Raw genomic sequence first — 22555 nt, forward strand, 5'->3', positions numbered from 1 at the left:
GGCAACCTCGAATCTGAAGAGGTGTCACAAAAGGCCAACAACCAGAAGGAGGTGTGAAAGGACAAATGACCATATCAGGACGGAGATGAAGGGTGTGAGAAGCTTCAGGGGCCCCACCCCACCGCAGCCCCACTGGTTTTAAGTTCCAGAAGCCATCTTATCCGTTTCCTACACCAATTCTCCCTTGGGGTCCCTGTCTACCCAAAAGTGAAAATGAAACGTTGGACTATAAAAGTAAACTACTGTTTCCTTGATGATCAGTCCCCAAATAATCATTCTTTCTAGCTGTCCCTTATGGAGGGCTCTGCCAGGTTTATTCCTTAATGTAATATGTAAAACAGCAGGCCTGGGGTTTACTGGTATTCCTTCTTAAACTTTTTTTTTTTTTTTTTGGCCTATTTTTTCCCCCCTCTCTGTTGCCTCCGCACTTGAGCTGCCGTCCCTCTGCAATCCTTTCCAAGGGTTGCTTATATCCCATGTCCACATTCCATGTGCTTCTTGGCTTTAGAACTCCTTTTGCCTCCTTTTTAGAAATTCGAGCATTAAACACTGCCATCTAGGATGCCCTGCGCTCTTGGACACTAAGTGGAAGAAACAGGAAGTGCTCTCCTCAAGGTAGAGACAGACTAAGCAAAGATGCTACCATGTGATATACATCATACAGAGATATGTACCAAGTGACAGCCCAGAGGAGGGAGCAAGGAATTCTTCCTAAGAAGTGGCAGAGACGTTCTGACCTGGAGATAAAAGAGAAGCAGGAATTCAAAAGACAATATACACCCTTGTCTATTTTCTTAGCAAACCTGGAGGAATATGTCCTTCAGAAGATGCCTTGTCTAAGACATTGGAGCTACAGGTGTGACCAAGGTTCCTGATTCCAAGAAACTTTCAGCCTAGAAAAGAAGTTTAAAAATGTACCCTAATAACGGCAGGGCAACACACAGAATTCTAAGAAGGTCCCCAAGATCCCTGGCCCCTGGTCTAGGAATCCTGCATAATCCCCGAGACAGTGTAGATTATGAATTTTATTCTTGACATTAGATTTATGTAACATGGTACAGTTGCCCTTGAGGAGGGAGGTTACCTGGCTTGACTGGACCTAATTACAAGTTCTGTAAAAGGTCAGAGTTTTCTCTGACAGTTGAAAAAGGGTCTTCAGAGAGATTCAAAGAGTGAGCAGGATTTGATGTGAGAGAGTCTCTGCAGATGAGACGGAAGGCGGGGCATGAGGCAAGGACCTGAAAGTCGTTCCTGATTGATAGCCAGCAAGGCAATGGGGGTCTCGGTCCTAGAACCAAAGAGAAAAGAATTCTGTCAAGAAGCTAAAGGAGCTGGGAGCCGACATTTTCCTAGTCATGCCTCCAGATAAGAAGGTAGCTAGCCAACACATTGACTTCAGCCATCTGATACCCTGGGTGGAGAACCCAGCTATGCCTTGCCAGACTTCAGACCCACAGAACTAATCAATGGGGGTACTAAATTTGCAGTGATTTGTGCTAATTTGTTACAAAGCAGTCAGCACTTACAACACTGTCCTCTTGTTGGCTGTTAACATACCAACTCCCCCAACTGTGTGCTCCTTGGATTCAGGCCATATCTAATTATCCTTGTAACCTTAGGCCACTCGTAAGACAGGAACTCCCTGAAATTCCATCAAATAAATGTTTAAAGGAGACTCAGGGATGCAGATGAGGACCTGGATGCAGATCAGGATTTGAATACACTCTGCCCATTCCTGCCTGGCAAAGGCAGGGAGACTGACACGGAGCCCAGTGCTCAGACAAAAGGAGGAGGCCTGGGATCAGTCCAGTGCCCTGAGGCCAATATATTCCACAGACAAAGCAAGTAGCCTGGGCTTAGCTGTTCCAGCTGCGGCCCCAAACTTGGCTTAGGTGGACTTGCTTTCAAGGAGTGCTGTTCACAGAGACAATCCTTAATCAGGAGTCCCTGTGTGACCTGAGAATTACCATGTTCTAAATAATACCCATTCCCATTTTAGTAGGGTTCTAGGGATTTATAGGTCATGGAAGATCTTAGCTATTGGGTGAAAGCCGAGTGTATTTCAACCAGTCAAAGTAAAAGTAAACAAATTCTTGAATCTCATCTATTCATTTCTTGTAAAACATTGTTGTTTCTAATACAAGATTTAAAAAAAAAAAAAAAAGAAAAACCACAATGAACACATGTACCCTCCACCTTGCTTGCAAAGAGTTAAAATCCCCTGTGTGCTCTCCCTGATGGCATTCCTACCTCCAGTCCCCTAGAGATAACCACTCCCCTGAACTTGTTGTTTCCATGTTGGTTCTTTATGTTTTCCTACATATGTATGTGTGTCCCGGAACCAAAGTGATAAAGATTTGCTTATTCTTAAACTTTATATAAGTGACAACATGCTACTTATCCTTTTTGGTTCAGTGCTACTTCTAAGATATTTTCATGTTATTACTTGTGGCTCTAGATCAGGGTTTGGCAAATCTTTCTATAAATGGCCAGATAGTCAATAATTTAGGCTTTGTAGGTCCTATGGCCCATTGTAACACAAAAGCAGCCATAGATAACCTGACTGGGTTCCAATAGACAGTTATTTTCATATAAGTTTCATCTGTCATTGAAATATTGTTCTTTTTAAATTTTTTTCTCTACCTTTTAAAATGTAAAAACCATTCTTAGCTTCTGGGCCATACACTAATGAGAGTCGGGGTAGATGTGGTCCAAGGACTCATAATTTGTTAATCTTGCTTTAGATCACTTGTTCTTATTGCTATAGAATATTCTGTTCATTTTACATCCTTTAAAAACATTCCTAAAGGGCTCAAGAAATTTAGCTGACACTGTTTTAGATCAGATATTGGTCCTGCTCTTAAGAAATTTACTCTGTAAGTAGACAAGATAAAACATGTTAACCGATAATGACATAGGAAGTGATAAAGACCCGAACAGATGTTTGAATGGCCTGCCATGAGAGCTAAGAGGAGTGGAGGCAGGACAGCTCCTTTCATTTTGGCCCAGTGGTTGAGAAAATGGGCTGTAGAGCCTGGCTACCAGGGTTCACATTCTGACTCCTCTATTTACTCTCTGTGTGACCTTGGACAAGTTACTTTACCTTCCTGTGCCTTGGTTTCCTCATCTGTAAAATGCAGATCATAGTCATGCTTACTGCATAAATGTTATGAAAATAAAATTGTCACAAGAATTAATTAAGATAGTACATGCAAAGTGTGTAGAAAAGTGTCTGGTTCAAAGTAAGCATTACATAAACATTGGTTTTTATTGTTCAATCTGGAAGGAAGATCATGGAAGGCTTTGTGGAGGCAATATGAAATCAGAGTTTTAAAGGATGGGTGGACATTAGGACATATAGAAAGAGAGAAGAAGGCATTCTAGAAGACTCTGGAAAAGCCCAGAGTAGCAAAGGAGAAATGTAGAAAGGTACAAGCAAACCAAGGAAAGGGGAATAGAGAGAAACAAATTTAGAAAGGAAAGTTATGACCAGACCATGGAGAGCCTTGAGTTCAAGACTAAGGCAATGGACTTTGTCCTGTAGGTATTGAGGACTTACTAAGTTTTAGGAACGGGGGACTCTTATGATGCTTTCAGCTCCTGGCAGCTGAGGGAGAGAAGAGTCAAATTTGAGAGAAGAATCAGAATTAGGTTACAAATCCAACAGTCCAGGGAATGGGGCCTGAAAAGGCAGAGTGCTTTGGAAATAGGCAAAATGTGGAGGATAGGGAGGCATTTTAAAAAGCACACCATAGGGTACCTGGGTGGCTCAGTGGGTTAAGATTCTGCCTTCAGCTCAGGTCATGATCCCAGAGTCCTGGGATCGAGCCCGTCAGCAGGGAGCCTGCTTCCCCCCTCTCTCTGCCTGCCTCTCTGCCTACTTGTGATCTCTCTCTGTCAAATAAATAAAATGTTTAAAAATAAGATAAAAAGCCCACCATAGAGTTAAGACTGGGTGACTGGGAGGATGGCAGTGCCATTGTCTGAAACGGGGAACACAGCTAGAAAGAGAAGATTTAGGATGGAGAGTCAAGATTTTGGTTTGTAACACAGGAAGTTTAAGAACCCAGTATGGAATTATCTTATGGATTGGCGCTAAGAACAAAAAGGGTTGGGGAGGGGGTTGGTGACCTAGATTACATGCTTCGAGTTAATCCTTCCAACAACTTGATGAGATAGGTTTGTGATTAGCCTCCTTGTATTCTAGAGAGGAAGAAACTGAAACCAGAGAAGCCAAGGCTAACCCCACAGCTCATAATCAACCATCCCACTCTACTGCCTCTGCAGCTGGCTTCCTTAGGACTTCCCCTAGGACAGTCCTTCAGATCCTTACTCCCATTGTCTCACACTCTGGGGAGCTTGGACTATTTACCTTCTTGGCTTTAGCAAAAAGCAGGTGTGAAGGGGATGGGCCTAATGACAGCAAGGTAAGTGGCAGCAAACAACCAGAAACTTAAAGAAACCATCATGAGAATCCCAAGCCATAGCATCCTGAGGACATTTGTTAAAGCAGAATATAGTCCTTCACTCTTCAGCAGCCCAAGAGGATTTCTTTTTTTTTTTTTTTAAAGATTTTTTATTTATTTACTTGACAGAGATCACAAGTAGGCAGAGAGGCAGGCAGAGAGAGAGAGAGGGAAGCAGGCTCCCCGCTGAGCAGAGAGCCTGATGCGGGGCTTGATCCCAGGACCCTGGAATCATGACCTGAGCGGAAGGCAGAGCTTTAACTCACTGAGCCACCCAGGTGCCCCCCCCAAGAGGATTTCTTCATAACAAAGCCCAATATTGCTACCAGTTCATATTTATAATGCATCAAGAAAATAATAAATCTATTTCCAGAAGTTCCAGATAGCTTGGAAGTTCCTAATACATCTTTAAAAGATTTTCACCTGGTGTGGATAATTTATTTTAATGTTAAAGGAACAGACTCTCAGCACTCTGGGGGGGAACTTCTCTTCAAAAGCAGCTTTTCAGACAGCAGCGATTTTGACTCAGTTGTTTCCCCCTCGCTGCCTGAAGAGCCCTAGAAGGACGTGGAGGCTAGCCTGGGCTGTGTAGCTTCAGAGGATGCTCTGCCAGGATTCCCAGGCCCGCTCAGGCTGTCACCAGTAACTTCTTCCCTTCCTCTCATCTGCCTCCTTGACTTGCTTCTCAGAAAAGAGGCAATAAGGGGGAACAGTGTGCTGGGGTCAGAAGAAGAAACAGCACCTACAGCAAACATGGGCACGATCCTCCGTACATGGGGCCAACCATATCCATACGTCTCCCATACTCCTGCCACACCACTCACACCAGAGATAAAGGAATAAAACACTTGCCCTGGTGCTGACCTGTCAGGTGACCAGGCCACACCAAATTAGGAATAAAAAGACCAACATCATCTGTGTCGTAGCTCTGTTGCTTACCTGTCCTGCACCTTCTGGTTTCTACCCCTCTGCCTGGAATGCCAGTGCCTTGTGAACATATCCCTCATCCTGACTTGGGTCTTGGGAGCGCCTTCTGAAATGTGAATCTGATTAAGTTACTCCCCCATTTAAGACTTCAGTAGCTTTTTAATGCCCAAGCAGGTGCATTCATAAATCCTTTGTTTTTTTTTTAATTAACATATAATGTATTATTTGCCCCAGGGGTACAGGTCTGTGAATCATCAGTCTTACACATTTCACAGCACTTACAGTAGCACATACCCTTCCCAATGTCCATCACCGAGCCACCCCATCCCTACCCCCCCCAGCAACCCTCAGTTTGTTTCCTGAGATTAAGAGTATCTTATGGTTTGTCTCCCTCCAGATCCCATCTTGTTTCATGTTTTCCTTCTCTACCCACCCCCAACCTTGCCTCTCAAATTCTTCATATCAGAGAGATCATATGATAATTGTCTTCTTCTGATTGACTTATTTCTCTTAGCACAATACCCTCTAGTTCCAACCGTGTTGTTGCAAATTCAAAAACCCTTTGGTCTTAAGATCCCTTTCCATGCAGTTAGTTCCTTCCGTCAATATTTACCATATTAGAAATTAAAAACTGAGAAAGTTCTACATTTTTATTCATTTAAAATTACAACAATACACTCATTACATGTTATCATAAACACATCTCCAATGAAAAATATCTGTATTTTCTACAACAAAATGTGAAAGAGTAGCGTTTTATACATTTGTGCAAATCTCTTTAACGCCTGGTGTAAGAGAAGACAGCTGGATTCTAAAATCTGTTTCTGTATTTAAGCTGTTGCAATATCATATGTCCTATATTCTACGGAAAACGTCACTGTATGCTCGTGAGAGAATGGGTTAAAAAAAAAAAAAAAAGCAAACCACGTTTAGCATTATTCTGAAAATAATTCGGAGCTCACTGACCCCTGAAAGGATCCGAGGGACATCCAACAGTCCCAGGACCACTTGATGAAAACCGCTGACCTACAAGGTGAATTCTAAGGTAGACATACAAGGACATTCAATGTCATTCTAGACCCTACAATACCTCCTCCCAGGTTCTGGCTTCCTTTCTCTGTCTAGCTTCAGCGGCATCATCACCATATCCATATGTCTCCCATACTCCCGCCACACCACTCACACCAGCCAGCCATACGGTATCACGTCTTTACGCCTTTGCATCCATCCTTCTCTCTGCCTGAAATTAGCTTTCCTCTTGCAGGCTCTTTTAAGAGCCAGCTTGAACGCGTTGGACTCTCGGGTGCCTCCTTTGATCCAGGCTAACAGAGCTGACTGCTCTCTGCAGGCAGAGCCCCGGCTTTAAAGTCAAACAGGCTGGAGATCAATCTTCTCTACTCAGTCATTTCCTGGCTGGGCGACCTTGGACAAGTGGTTTCACCCCCCTGCTGGGGATTATCCGTGGTGGATGCGGCGGCGGTTAATCCAGGGGAGTACTAGCGGGCACTGAAAGAATGGTGTTGTGTACAGTGCCTGGCACAGAGGGCTCAATGCGTACTTGTTGAATGGGTGAGCCATGAAGGGACCGCGGGAGCTTGTACTTAACTGAGCATTTACTTACCAACTCCCCGCACTGTCCCGTCAGCTTTGCAAGCATTAACTTAACCTCACAGTAGTCCCTTGGGTAAAGTACTGTCACGTGAGAGAGGAGGGCCCTGGGGGAGAGGAACGAGGTCACTTGCTCAAGGTCATCCATCACACAGCTGGTCAGCAGTGGGGCGGGGACTCGCGTCCCAGAGCGCCGGCTCTGAGCCCGAGGCGGCGCCCTGCGTCAGCGGGTCTGCAGGGCCGAGAGCTGACCGCTCTTGGCATCGCTGTCTCGCCTCCCGGTCCCAGCGCCTCCTCGGAGTCGTGACGGGCGGCGGGACTCGAACCCTAGCCCCGAGCCCTCTCCAGGCCTCAGTTTACCCGTCCCGGAGACGAGGCGCGGAGAGCTGGGCCGGACGCGAGTCCGGACCCCGGGAGGGAGGCGGTGGGGCTGGCCGGGCCGGGCCGCTCGGTGGCGCCCTCCCCGCGCAGCCCCGCCCCGCCCCCCGCGCGCGGGCCCAACGGCCGAGGCGCGCGCCACCCCGCGGCGGGAGGAGGCGGCGGCGGAGGAGGCCGAGGAGGCGGAGGAGGGGGGGCGGGGCCGGGAAGACGCCGCTGCCGCCGCCGCCGCCGCCGCCGCCGCCGCCCCCGCTGCCGCCGCGGTCGAGCCCCCCGCCGCTAGCCCAGCCGGCCAGCCCGCCCGCCGCCCTCCGGAGCCGCCCCCTCCCGCCCCCTTCGCGCGTCCGCTCGGGCTCCCTGCGCAGCGGAAACATGGCGGCGGGAAGGGAGTGAGCCGCCCCGCGCCGCCGCCAGCCCGCAGGTAAGCGTCTCGGCTGCCGCCTCCGCTCCCGGGGCAAGCCCGCGCCCTGAGGGGCCTGGGCCGGCGGGGACCGCCGCGGGCGAGGCGGCGGCGGAGGGACCTGGCCGGCGGCCACCCCCGCCCCTCGGGGCCCGCCGTCCGGCCGTCTGCCGGCTGTCGGGCCGGGGGCCTGTCTGCGGTCCGAGCGCGGCCGCGGCCCTTCGCGGCCGTGTCAGCCCAGCCCGCAGCCCCGGCGGCCCGCTGTGCGTCCGCGGCCGGGCGGGTGCGGCCCAGTGACCCGCGCGCGGCCCTGACGCGGTAGGGGCGCCCCAAGGGGACCCTGCGGTGCCAGCCCGAGGGCGGGGGCGCGTCTGGAGGGTCGGCGTCGCGGCGGGTCCGAGCGGCGGCTGCCCTGTCCGGGCCGGCGGGGCTGGGGGCGGCCGGGAGGGTGGGCTTGGCGCGGAGAGCCGGGAGTCGGAGCGGCTGTCAGTGTGCGGCGGGTCTGTCGCTCCGGTCGGACGCGAGAACTGAGGGATGCCTGCGGGTCGGGGGCGGTTGGGACCGAGGCTGGAGGGCGCGCGGAGGGCCCGGAGCTGTCAGCCGCGGTTCTCGAGCTGGCTCCGGCGGCGAGAGCTGCGCCGGGACCACTCACGTGGGCCGCGGGAAACGGGCGGGGAGAGCAGCTTTCAAACCTCGGAGCCGCCGGGCACCGCGGAGGGCAAGCGGCCAGGCGGGAGCCCGGGGCACAGCTGAGCGCCAGCCCGAGAGGAGTGAGAGGGGCTTCCGGGAGACGGGCGAACCCCAGAACATCTCCAGACTGGAAGGGAATTTAAAGTCATCGAGGGCTCCTTTCTCCCACCGCACACCGAAGTCCCTCTGAAAATCCCCAAATCCACCCTAATCGTTTGAACTGATCTGTCTGAACATGTCCTCCAGTGATGGGAAACCCATTTCTCCCCAAGGAAAACCCATTCTGTTCCTGGACGGCTTTGGTTTTTAGAAATATTTTTTGGTTCAGAGAAACCGCCGCCTCCCATTCTTCCTGGTTACGGACAGCTGTTGAGATACGTGAAGATAGTAATCATGTGCCCAGAGTCTTGTCATCTCCTCGCTAATTCCAGTTCTTCAGTTGTTTCTTGCATGCTGAAGTTCTCTGATCCCTTCTCAGAATGAGTTCGCCCATATCCTCTTTAAAGGAGAGCTTCTTAATCTATTAAGTTTCTCCAAGAAGTTCCTTGGTCCCAAAGATTGATTGACCTGCTTAAATGAAAAGTATTCCCCTCCTCCTTTCTGTGCTGTTTTGAACTTTAAAAAAAAGTCCAGTACTGTCTTCAAACGAGCTAAGAGAGATCCTGTTTCGTGAAGATGTTTGGGTTTCCCCTCATTTAAAAAAAAAAAAGTCTATAAACACGTAATCAGATGAGCTGATGTGTATCATAGTGTGGCAATGCCCATGCAAATAGGAGAGCTTATTATTTTTACTCTGAAAAAGGATTGAGACTCAGTTTGGGGCCGACTGCAATTTAATATTTAGTTGGAGAGGGAAATGCTTATTATATTGAACTCTTTGCTCTAACTGCCAGCAGAAGGCTCAAAGCTACTATGAAAAAGAACACTTTTTGTTGCTCACTTACCAGCATTATTTTTTGCTTGCTTTTTCATCACTTAGCCTTGGTACATGAGGATTGAGTTTTTAAAAAGTGTCTTTTACCAACATCCTAAACTACCCTAAGCAACCCTGCAGGTTAGTAATTTTTAAGCCCAGCAGAGATGACAATGGCCTTATAGATAAAATGCCAAATTTTTGTATCTGGGACCCTGTTCAAATTCTAATCAAAGTTTCACTGCTTTTATAACATAGGCAAGCACATACCAGCAGTCAAAATTGGTTTTTTATCTTTGTTCTTGTGTTTTTACTTTTTAAAGTGGTCAGTGGTTTTGAAGTTAGCAGCACACATGTCAAGTTTTGATTTCTAGTTTGTTTGTGCAAATGCTATTTCCCTTTTACATAAGTTGGGTAAAAATTTGTATAGAACCGTTCTGTGCAGACCTGTACAGGCTCAGGAAAGGCTCTGGTTCCTTTCCTTCAAAGAACTTGAAGTTAATGATTGGAAATATTGAAAACTCTGTGAGAAAGAACCGGTGTGATTATACTACTGCAGATTTAAACTCGGCATGTTCTAAGCTTTACTCTAAGCCTATCCATCTATTTTGTGTCAGGCACTATGCTTACGTACTGTGTTTAGCTGGGTATACAGAGATGAATAAGATACATTTTCAATCCTTGTGGAGCTGGTAAATTAAATGCCCAAATAAGTCATCTCAGAATAAAAGGTGAGAGGGATGCAGTTGATGCTGTGGTTGTCCCAAGAAAGGGTGTTTAGACTAGCCGAGGACCTGAAGGAAGGCTTTGGAAGAGGTGACAACTGACCCAAATAATAAATGGTAAGAAGACAGTCAAGCAGAGAATGGTAATAAGTGTGCTTCCAACAGAGAAAACAGCTCAAGGAAAGTCATCAGTGTGAGAGAAGGAATGGCTTGCATAAAAAATCACAAGTGGGGGACACCTGAGTGGCTCAGTTGGTTAAGTGTCTGCCTTCAGCTCAGGTCATGATCTCAGAGTCCTGGGATCGAGTCCCACATCAGACTCCTTGCTCAGCCAGGACCTTGCTTCTCCTTCTGCCTGCTGCTCTCTCTTTCTCCCTGTCTCTCTTTAAGACAATAAAAGTCTTAAAAAAAAAAAAAAACCACAGGCAGTTTGAAACTGCAAAGAATATAACAATAAAGACATAGGGAACCTGAGTGGCTCAGTCACCTAAGGGTCTGCTTTCAGCTCAGATCATGATCCCAGGGTCCTGGGATGGAGTCCCAAGTCAGGCTTTCTGCTCAGTGGGGAGTCTGCTCCTCCTTTTCATTCTCCCTCTTTGTTCTTACTCTCTCTGTCTCTATCAACTAAATAAAATCTTTTCTTAAAAAAAGACATAAATGTGAAGTTGGAAGACTGCAAATATAGGCAGAGACCATATCACAGTAGACCTTGTACTTGAAATTAACTCAGTGGGTGATTTTTTTTTAATCACTGAAAAGTTTTTATCAGACATGGTGGAAACATTTTTAAAATGTGGTCATAGGGATGAGAAGAAAGGGATAAAGTTGCGAGAGTCTGGATGTGGAGCTTTATGATTGATTGGGTGTGCAGATAAGATGGCCAGGAGTCCAGCATGATGCTCAGATTTTTGGTTTGGGTGTCTAGAGGGATGGCGGTGACATTAACTGAGACAGGGAACACTGGATGATGAATTTGGTTTTGGACTTGAAGATTTTTTAGTAGCTTGAGTTAAATCAATAAACGAATGTAGGGGAAGTAAGCTAGAAAAGAGGGAGATTGTGCTCAGAAAGTGGAATATTGGAATTAACTTGTGTGGTATGGAGCTCTTCTAGGTGATAACTAGGCCTCTGTGTGTGGGTAGCTGAGGTGCCTCAGAGGTGAAGGTCAGTGAAGCTGAGTGTGACAGAACTTTGAGGCTGTTGTATTGAATGGGCCATCTGTGTGGATAGAGAAGTGATTTAGGATGCTTGGGTGTGGGGAAGAGACCCAGGTGCGGCGAGTGGAGGGGATTAATCGGAAGGGTGGCAGATGACAGATGAGGAGGAGGGGTAGAGAGTGACATAGCCAGATGGCGGACACCTCAAAGAAGGAGTAGTTTTAAATGGAAGAGTGGAAAAGTACTGTTTTGCGTTTTTACTTTTCCTTCTTGGGAGCAGGGTTCTGATCTCCTCCTCTTTATTCAGGACTCATAATAATCACATTTGGCTCTGGAGAGTCTGTTCTTTCTTGAAAAGTAGGAGGGCAGGAGCGCCTGGGTGGCTCAGTGGGTTAAAGCCTTGGTTCGGCTTCAACTCAGGTCATGTTTCCCCCCTTTCTCTGCCTACCTCTCTGCCTACTTGTGATCTCTGTCAAATAAATAAATAAAATCTTAAAAAAAAAGAAAAGAAAAGAAAAGTAGGAGGGCAAGTATTGTCTATCACATCCTTTTTGCTGATACTTAACAAAGAAAAGTCAATGGAGGTTTCCCCACTGATGATTAGTAGGTGGGTCTGAAACAATCAGATAAACAGTGAGGTTATACCCATGGTTTCTGGGAAGAGCCTACATTTTGAGCTACAAAGACCAAGATTCAAATTTAGGCTCTGCTGCTGACTAACCTTAGGACTATAAGCAATTTATCTAACCAGTGTGATTTTCGGTGTCCTTACCTGTAAAAAATAAATTCCTTTTACATAGGGTGTCACAAAGATTACATGAAATTATGCTTATAATATCACTAGGAAAGGAATTTAAAGGAAATGTTAATTCTCTTTCAACTACTTCTAAGGGACTTAAATTCTGCTGGCTGAACTTTTCTCATGCTTACTTAAATTATAAGGCAATAAGTACTCTTAAGAGAGGAAAAGCAAAGGGATGCAGAATTCAGAGGAGAGAGCCATCATTTTTCAATATTTGGAAGCAAGGTTAGACTTCACACTCAAAATAAGTTTCATTTGGGCCTTGAAGAACAAATTTCAGTACATTAAATAATTTCAGTGGAGATACAGAGGGAGAAAGGTATAGAGTATGTTTGTTAAAAATGTATAATTGCCAGGGTCTGAGTATTGCATAAGTCAGCAGTGAGCGATATGGCCGGAGAAATGGGCTGGGGCCATGGTATTAAAGACCTGGAACTATGGAGTTTGGACTTGATGCTAGATAGACTAGGGAAGCATCGATTGTCTTTCCCTACCTCATTTTCCTATGTAGAATTTATAGTTTGAGAACTTGGGGTTTTTGTTTGAAGTAAACCAAGTAAGAAATTCCACATTTGAAAACAAGGCCAGTTTTAGCTTAAAACAAAACAAAACAATAACAAAAAAACCCAACTGTTAAGATTTGTTTTATAGTTGTAGTTTAATCTCTGAGATAACCTTGTTTGGTAGAAGAAACTTATAAAATCTTACTGGTAGAAAGTGACTAAAGATGCTCTGATTTCAAAATCTGTCTCTTTAATACTGAATGTCACTAAATATTAATTGTGCAAGCCTAAGCTGGTCACTTTGCCTCGCTGGTTCTCAGTTCCCTCATTTTTGTTAGGTGTAAGGTTTAACTAAGATAGGAAGTATAAAGTACTTTACATAATGTCAGTTACATAATAGGCACTCAGATCTTGCCCCTCCCCTCAAACCATTGCCAAGGCTTTAGTGCTAACTCTCTAGCCACCAGGGCACTGCTAGAACTAATTATTTTGATAACCTTATGGCCGTATAAAGCCAGCAAGTCTTATCATCTTTCATCTTTGTCCTATCCCTTCCACTTACCTGTCTTCTATACTGCTTTTCCCATGCTGACTTGGCTTCTACCTCCTCTCTGCCAACCCTGCTTGTTTGTTACCTCTCATACCTTTCCATTTGCTCTCTAAAACCCCTATTTCATACCCTGTTAACCATCTTTCTATATTTTTGTGTGTGTTCTGGCCTTAAATGGAAGTCAGGCTCTCACCTCAGGAGTAATGGAGAGCACTATCACTTGCTCTGTAGTTCTTTTAAATGGGGGCATCCCATTCTTTCACAGTCTGTGCAAAATGAGAGAGATGAGGATGACCATGACTTTCTGTGCACCACGATTTCCAGACCATTACTTGTCCATCTTCTTAAAATCACTGTGTTCGGTGGTGCAGGGGCTATACCACTCTTGTCTTCTTGTATGTGGATCTTCTCCATCACTTAGGACGTAGCATGTACGGTCTTCCTTTCTACCTTGGTTTCTGTCCTCACTGTTAGTAACTTCAGTATTCACACAGATGATTGTTTCAACGACACAATAGCTCCTTCAGCTCAAGTGATCATAATAGTCACACCATAGGTCTTATCCACCAGAGATGGCCTGCCTCTGGAATTATAAATGAAGACAGGTAGCATTGTTCAGAATGTCTTCTATCTGACCTTTGACAGTCCTCATCAGCTCTGTTGTGTGATCTCATTGAAGCCTGTCTTCGCTTCCTTCCCTATCCAGCTTAGTTTCCTCAGTCTATAATTTATTTCATTCACTCTCTTGCCATTACCCCTTATCCCCTTGCTCCACTGTTCTTTTGTCTTGTCTGGGCAAAATCTCAAACCTTGTTGAATCAAACCTGTTTCTTCTTGGCGGTAGTAGCTCTGAGCCCTGCTGGAGAAAATCATACACTTACACAGATTACTGCCATTGAATGTTTAGTAGCTAGTCATTTCTTTGACCTAGTCTCTATGAGGTCTTATGTCAAACCTGTTTCTTAAAACTATACCTATATTTTCTTGTTTCTTCTTCTTTCCCAAGGCTACATCTCTGACCTCCATCTTTTCATTGCCTTTAACCTCTTTCTCTCTTCCATCTCCTTTTTTAAATTTAAATCTGCTTAGAAGTCTCCTATCTTTAAGTAAATCTCATAAATAAAATCTTAAGTCCATGTTTCCCTCCAGGTACCATCTAGTCTCCTACCTTTACTCAAACTTCTTGAGTTCTGTACATTTAGTATATAAACTTTCTCATTCTTAACTCTACATTGCATTCTGGTTTTAGTCTCCAACACTTAATAAGTTTCCTTATCTGAAGATGAGAATGATAATAGTCCCTATTAAGTACTGTCGTACCTTAAGATTTTTGTGATTTTGTGTGTGTGATTTTTTTTTTTAAGTGAGGGAACTTGTATGAAAGAGCCCTGCACAGTGTCCAGCACATTGTAACAATGCTGTGTCTGTTATGTTCATCTATGTTACTTTTGTTATTGCTTTTTATTTAATCTTCTGAACACTCATGAGGAGATAAGTCTCCTAATTGTACAAAGAAAGGAAACTGAGATTTAAAGCTTCATCCCAATTGTTTTTTGAATGAGAGCTTCCCTTCTCTTACCCGCCTCTGTACATTCCCTTAGCAATCTCATCCACTCACTTGGCCTACAATAACACCTGTATGCTCATGGCTCAAATTTGTATTACAGTCAAGATACTCTCTTCTGAGCATTAGAACTATGTATTTAGCCACCTATAGTCAGCTTTACAAGTAGCTAGGTACCGTATTTACTTTAAAATCAGTATATCCCATCACTCCAGGTCCCAATATACTATGTGAAAACCTTCTGAAATTGAAATGGACCTAATAAAAAGATATTCCGTAAGAGATATTTCTTAAAGTATGTCCCAAACTGAACACAAGATCCTTGCCACTTTTCTTGCCCCACCTCCTTGGTTTAAGAAAATTTCTCTTCCTCAAGAGTGATTCTGATTTAGAGAAATTTATGTTTATTCAGTAAATAGTGATTGTTGGTCACTCAGAGATATTTAAGGCATAGTTGTTTCTCTCAGGGAGCTCACTGTTTATGAGGGGAAGGTAAGACACATACTTAGCTAACTCTAATACGTAACTCTGTAAACACCCCAGAAATTCAGTGGAGTGAAGGAGAGGTCACTGACTTCTGCGGTGGTCATGTAAAGTCTCCAGGTTCATTGCTTAAGGAAAGCTGAGCGCATGTAATCCAAGAATAGAACCTGCAATGGAAAGGATGAGAATAGGGGAACAGAGTTGCTTTTGGAAAGATAAAAGTGAAAATTGTGTTCTTTCTCTTAAATCATTTGTCCTGTTATAAATTCCATTACAAAAAAAATTCTCATAGGATAGATTAGTTCTAATTGTTCCTTCACAGAAAATATCGTAGGTTCAGTTATCAGCAGTTTATTGAAGCATTCTATTGAACATATACTCTGTGTTAGACACTTGAAAGATAGAGATTAATAAGAAATACTCAAAATACTCAATACTCAAAATACCCATACGTCGGTGGCTCAGTGGGTTAAGCCTCTGCCTTCGGCTCAGGTCATGATCTCAGGGTCCTGGGATTGAGTCCTGCATTGGGCTCTCTGCTCGGCGGGGAGCCTGCTTCCCCCCTCTCTCTGCCTGCCTCTCTGCTTACTTGTGATGTCTCTCTCTGTTAAATAAATAAAATATTTAAATGTGTATATATATATATATAATATATATACATATATATATATAAGAAATACTCAAGGGCAACTGGGTGGCTCAGTGGTTGGGCATCGGACTCTTGATTTTGGCTCAGGTCATGATCTCAGGGTCATGAAATCAAGCCTTACATTGGGCTCTGCCCTCAGGGGAAGGCTACTTGTCTCTCTCCCTCTGCTTCTCCCCCCCCCCCCAATAAATAAATAAACAAAATATTTTTTTAAAAAAATATGTGGTGCTGTGCAGGCATTCATAGTCCACTAGAGGAGACAAAAATGATAATTATATTACAGTACAGTAAGTGCTAAAGTAGTGGCAGATACAGTATGGTAGGATTTCTTATATCTCTGTTGGGCTAAATTATGTTGCTTATTCCCCTCCCCCTCAAAATTGTATTTGAAGTCCTAACCCCCAGTATTTCAGAATGTTACTATATTTGGAGATAGGGCCTTTAAAGGTAATTAAGATAAAATGAGGTCATATGGATGGGCCCTCATCCGTTATGACTTATGTCATAATGTAAGAGGAGGTTAGGACACAGATACACACAAAGGAAAGACTGTGAAGAGAGAAGGAGAAAACAGCTATTTATATAAACAGGTGAGAGGCTTCAGAAGAAATCAACCCTGCTGACACCTTGATCTTGAATTTCTAGCCTGTGAAACCCTGAGGAAATACATTTCTTGTTGTTTCAGCCATCCAGTCTGTGGTCTTTGTTATGGCAGCCTGAGTGCTCAAATTTACAGTATCCATTCCAGAGGACTTTATATCTCCTTCTGCCTGGGAGTTTCAGGGATGATAGAGATGATGTTGGGATGATGGGGAGGTGAGGAAGGATAGAAAATGACTGTTGCATATTATTGAAGGATGTTAGATTTTCTTACTTTTACTTACTTTTTAAACTTTTTTTACTTTTACTTACTTTTCTTACTTACACCTTTTCTTACTTAATTTGAAATACATAATAACCCTGTTAGGTAGGATTCCGGATCATTACAAACTCTATATACTGATAAGAAACTGAGGTGTACATGGAGTAAATGATGTGCCCAATATCAAATCAATATCAAAGTCAATGTCAGAACAACTCAAAACTATGTCTTCTTACTACAGATTTTTGTACTGTGTCCAGAATGATCCATTCCTTCCTGTGACCTCCTTTTTAAGACCCTCTGCTGTCTGAGCTTCTTACTGTTTCTATTGCAAGTCATCATGTATTAATTTCTATATATTTGGAAACATATAAAGCCTGCTGCATTGTTTTTCCCCCTCAACATTTACTGTAAATGTTCTAATTGTTAGCTTTCAAAATTAAAGCATATGCGTATTGTATATTCACTTTAATAGGTATGTCTGTTGCTTATTGGCATATTATAGCGTATTTCCAAGTGTTTTCTTACTTAATTGCTTTACATTCTTGCTTATGTAGACTTTTCTCTGGGGCATTCAATCATGATGGAAATAAAGGCTATTTTAGTCATTATGTCCTGTAAAGTATAATAGAAAACACGAGAGCCAGTATACTTGTTCTTGGAGAGATTTAAGAATAGAGCAGACAGCCATTTAATTTAGATGATTTAGAATTTTGGACTTACAACCTTGATATTTTGGTGTTCTGTCTTATCTCCAATGACTTCCAGTTACCAAGAACTATCAGAAAGTCTTCAAGCTAGATTAAATTTTTTTCTTTAAAAATAAATGAATTTTGAAGATGAATTTGGGAGTGTAAAAGTTTATTTTTTTTTAAAAGATTTTATTATTTGAGAGAGAGTGAGAGAGCGTGAGTGGAGTTGGGGAGGATTAGAGGGAGAGGTAGAAACAGACTTCCTGCTGAGCAGGGAGCCCTACGGAGGGCTCATTCCCAGGGCCTGGAGATAATTACCCAAGCCAAAGGCAGACACTTAACTGACTGAGCCACCCAAGTGTCCTGGGAGTATAAAAGTTTACGAGGCCTACCAAGCATAGAATCATAATTCCAAGTTAAGGAAATATAGTTAAAACATATTATTTCTTTTTGTATTTGTTCAATTTTTCATTCATTGATTCAACGAATATTTATTAATGTCTACTGACATTAATGTCAGTATTAATGTGTACTGACTGCTACATACAATGACAAAGATGAATGCCATCATTTTTCTTAATATCATAATTTTTAAAATGTAAAGGCAAGCCACACAATTAAACAATATATATGTGGTACATGTATCAGCTAAATATCTTATCTGTAATAATAAAGGATTCCTACAAATAGGTTAGAAAAAGATAAGTTCACAGAAAAATAATGAAGCTTAAAGGAGGCAATCTAAATATTTATTAGTCATCGACCAATAATTAAAGGCAAATTACAGCTCTAATGAGATATCATTTCAAACCTATTAGATTGGCAAACTTTAAGAAGTCTGATAATGTCAAATATTGTTAGGATGTGGAGTTAAGGGAACTCTTGGACACTATTGATGGGAATAGAAATTGTACAATCATGGCGAAGAACAATTTGGCAATATCTATTAAAACTAAAGTACATATAACCTATAGTCCAACAATTCTAGGTCCAGGGTCATAAAACTGGAACCTCATTCTTTTGAGTCTTGGCCCAAGAAGTCCGTGGAGGAATCACTAAACATTTGAGTGGCTTCTCTATGTCAAGCACTGAATAGGTCCTGAAAAAACATGAAGGCATGTGAAATTGTTTCAGAATTTATTTATCCAATATAAAAGTAACAACCACAACCAACATCTTCTGTGTTTCTTTATACATATCCCACTTTTTCACAGAATGTATTTAAAGCATACCAACCCTGTGTCACATACCACACTAACAAACGGAATAACTCTTTTCAAGTATCTTTCAGACCCCTTGCAACATGCAGATGTGTTGTTCTCACCCACCTGCAAAAAGGTATTACTAGTTCCTCTTTATGTATAAGCACATGGAGACTGAAAGATATCTGGCTCAAATCATACAGTTTATAAGTGATAGGACTCCATTTCAAACCCAGACCGGTCTGACTTCAACCTTAGACCCCTTCACATGTCACCTTGTGCACTCCCCATAAGCAGTGTTACAGAGTTCTGAGACTCTGTACAACAGGAGGCAAGGTTGACTTGTAAGAATTGGGTTTGTTTGTTTGTTTGTTTGGGAACTGAAATCCCGGTTAAGGGAGGACTACTGTATATTTTAAGCCTCCTGTGTGCACTTCCAGGATTATTCCAGTCTTTTCTCCCCCCACCTTCGGAGATGCCACTATCCATATAAACTTTTTCACCTCAGTGCCTCACATAGGTAGATAACAAAAATAGGCCAAATGCTACTTAACAGGACTTAGATAAATGTAAAAGATTCATACAACTTAATATTGCATGTTAATTGAAAGCATGTTGCCATTATCTGGTAGGATTTTTATAGCCAAGTTCTCATATTTGCTTCTGAACAGAAGTGATGCCATTTATACAGAGATGTTATTTTAGGGGTGCCTTTGTGGCTGAGTGGGTTAAGCCTCTGCCTTCGGCTCAGGTCATGATCTCAGGGTCCTGGAATTGAGCCCCACATTGGGCTCTCTGCTCAGCAGTGAGCCTGCTTCCTCCTCTCTCTCTGCCTACCTCTCTACCTACTCTCTCTCTGCCAAATAAATAAAATCCTTAAAAAAAAGTATTGAAAATGTTATTTTAGATGAGCTACTTGTGTGACACTAAAATAGTGCTAATACCTATTGCCATTACATATGAGTTGCATACTTATTTTTTCTGCAAATACTTTATAAGGTTGAAACGATTCTTGGCATGATGCTAATTTAGTAGTCCTGGACTGAGTTTTTAAGAAAAAACTTTTTGGGAAGTCTCTCAATCATGGAGTTTATAGTTCTTCTACTAAGTATATTTTCATTGTTAGTTGTAGTTGTACCTACATTTAAAGGAAACCGTTCTTTGAAATCTATCTTCAAAGACATATTCTATGAATAATTATTAATGACCCTAGATATCCTCTCTCTATATGGAAATCTTTGAAAATATTACTAAGCAAATACCAGCAGAGCCAGCAGTTCTCTTGCTTCTATCTTGCTCCAGAACTTACTCTCCAAATGACCCAGCTGTTATCCCCTCACTTAATTACTTAATACAACTTTACCTAGTGAATAAACAAGGATAGTTTGGTAGGGTTGAATACGATTCAGCGCCTTAACAATGAGTAGATTTTTTTTATGCTGACCTGAACACTTAGGTGTCAAAGTTGTCTTTTTGAGAACTGCTATTTGAATTTGGTAAAATCTTAAGTAATGTTTTTGTTGACTTCTTTATTCTCAGCACTAACAATTTTCTTTTGATATGTTAAACTCCTTAATGATGGTATTTAAATAAACCATTAGGCTGAAAAGAGAAATGTCAATTCAGACAATTTACTATTTTGCTGGTGTTTCTGAATATTAGTTATCAACGAAAACCTGTATTTAGGTGCCCAATACACTAAATGTTTACATAATAAGTTCTCAAATACATGTCGGTTAAATCCAAATTTGAATTAGTAGGCTATTTTCATGATATATATTTTTTTCTTTTTTGTGCTCCTTCACCTTATATTAAGAGGGAAATGTATTTTACACTGATGGTATTTTGGAAATAGATTTGTTGTCTGATGGAAAAGGATTTAAATCTTAAGTCTTTCACACCTAACCTACCATAATGGTGCTCAGTTTATTCCATTGACTCCTGGATGTATTTGTAAGTCTTGTCTTTTCCATGAATTAAAGGCCACAAGATACTGGTAGGCAAGGCAGTGTCTTACACTGTCCATGCCCTGCTATATGCCTACTGTGGTAGATTCTGATATGGTGGTGGGCTCTTGGTATGTTTTTAATAAATATTGTTATAATTTTTTCCTCTGTATTGCTGGGAAGTAACAATTTCCTCTTCATCGGCATTGGAGGAGACAACCAGACTTTTCCATCCTCTGGAACACACACTGAGAATAACAGATACCTGGACTTGGAGATTCAATTTTAATAGATTTGGGTAGTGCCTCTGGTGATCCTTTTGGAAAAAAAACAGAGCTCTAGCTTTTTTAAAATGTTGGTAGTGTATTAACACTTTTTGGTTGTAAAGAACAGAAGCCCAGCATAAATGGATTGAAGCAAAAAAGTAATGTATTGGCTCACTTAATTTTATTTATTTTTTTTTTTGCTCACTTAATTTGAAATAGGGCTTGGTGAAGGGAGTTATTAGTAGTAAACTTCTTGCTTCTAGATTGTATCCCAACTTTATCCGGCAAGGAGTGCATAACAGAGGTGCTTAAAAGGACCCTAGCAGAATAAAGACTCTGTTATGTCTGTCTTTTTTTTTTTTTTTTAAGATTTTATTTATTTATTTGACAGAGAACACAAGTAGGCAGAGAGGCAGGCAGAGAGAGAGGAGGAAGCAGGCTCCCTGCCGAGCAGAGAGCCCGATGCGGGACTCGATCCCAGGACCCTGAGATCACGACCCGAGCCGAAGGCAGCGGCCTAACCCACTGAGCCACCCAGGTGCCCTGTTATGTCTGTCTTATCCATGGTTGTAGGTCCTGCCTTTCTGCCTTTACTTCTACCATTTTTAGCCCTGGGTTATTTTCCAGTTCAGCAAGCCTCCTGTGCAGGCTCTAGGCAGCATGAAACTTTTTTAGTAAAGCCTTATTTCCTACCCAGTGTTTTCAGATTGACCAGCTTAACTCAGGAGTTTATATTCCCCATTATGCACTGGTAAGGCCTTACAGGTTATTCAATATTTTTAATATCTGCCCTATTTGATATTAAGCAATTTCTTTTTTATATGAACTGAATGAAGTCCACCTATATAGGCAATACACGTCACATCCTGCATTTTTCCTTACCATGGCTCTGCAGTGTACCTCAGTAGTAGTGAGTCCTGATACAAAACAGACCACAGTGGGATCAGCTTTCTCCTACCACATATGGATGGCCAACCTCTCAGCATGAGATAGAGGTCTGCAGTCTTTTGTTCCTAACCTAAATCCAGGCAATTCTACATTTTAGGGACCCTTCTTCCAAATACCAGTTTCAGTATCATATGGATACTTGGGGTTGCAAGCAGTAGAAACCAACTCTGGTTAACTTTGTCTACAGCGGTGACTCCCAACCCTTACTGATTATCAAAAATACCTGAAGAGATTTTTAAATTAAAAATCCCATGGATACCAACCCACCCCCTCAAAAAAAATCAAGTTAGGTTTTCCAAGGGAATGGAACACAGAAATTAGTAATTTTAAAAAGCCCTCCAGGTGACTGTGGTGCCCACTGTTACCTATTTCAGTGAACAACCTCCAAATTCATCTATTTGTCTTGGCCTAAAAACTTGATTTTTTTTTTTTTTCCATTTTCGGTCCATTACTAATACCCATTAGGTCTGTATCCTAAATACCTAATGAGTCTTTCCATATATATATATATATATATATATATATTTTTTTTTTTTTTAACCTATATCTTTTGTTCTAGCCTAAGGCATCATAATTATTTTGGACTGTCATATTAACCCCTGCATGGTTTTCCTGCTTCTACATTTTCATGTTACCCTCCCCCTTCACCACCATCAATATAGTCAGATCCTGCCACCTCTTTGCCTACAATCTTTCAGTTGCTTCCCCTTGTGCTGAAAATACAAACAATATTTGTCCTGTGGTCTGCATGATATGGAGCCTGCTCTCTTTGCCTGTCTCACATGGTGCTTCCATCCCCTGGCTACCCTTCAGTCACACTGGTA

General features: G+C 42.7%; 2 protein-coding genes across 6 annotated transcripts in view; both read left to right on the forward strand.

Annotated features, from left to right (window-relative positions):
- The window catches only part of LOC116568220 (translation initiation factor IF-2), a 110280-nt gene extending 102179 nt beyond the window's left edge, over positions 1 to 8101 (forward strand). Inside the window, exon 2 of the mRNA XM_032303741.1 lies at positions 7839 to 8101. Coding sequence (XP_032159632.1) covers positions 7839 to 8101 — 263 coding nt within the window. The remainder of the gene's footprint in view (positions 1 to 7838) is intronic.
- The window catches only part of SCMH1 (Scm polycomb group protein homolog 1), a 171747-nt gene continuing 156859 nt past the window's right edge, over positions 7668 to 22555 (forward strand). For all 5 annotated transcript variants that reach the window (XM_032303149.1, XM_032303157.1, XM_032303150.1 and 2 more), the window contains exon 1: positions 7668 to 7800. The gene's annotated coding sequence lies outside the window, so the exon portion shown is untranslated. The remainder of the gene's footprint in view (positions 7801 to 22555) is intronic.

This window comes from Mustela erminea, chromosome 10 (assembly GCF_009829155.1).
Source record: "Mustela erminea isolate mMusErm1 chromosome 10, mMusErm1.Pri, whole genome shotgun sequence".
NCBI lineage: Eukaryota > Metazoa > Chordata > Mammalia > Carnivora > Mustelidae > Mustela > Mustela erminea.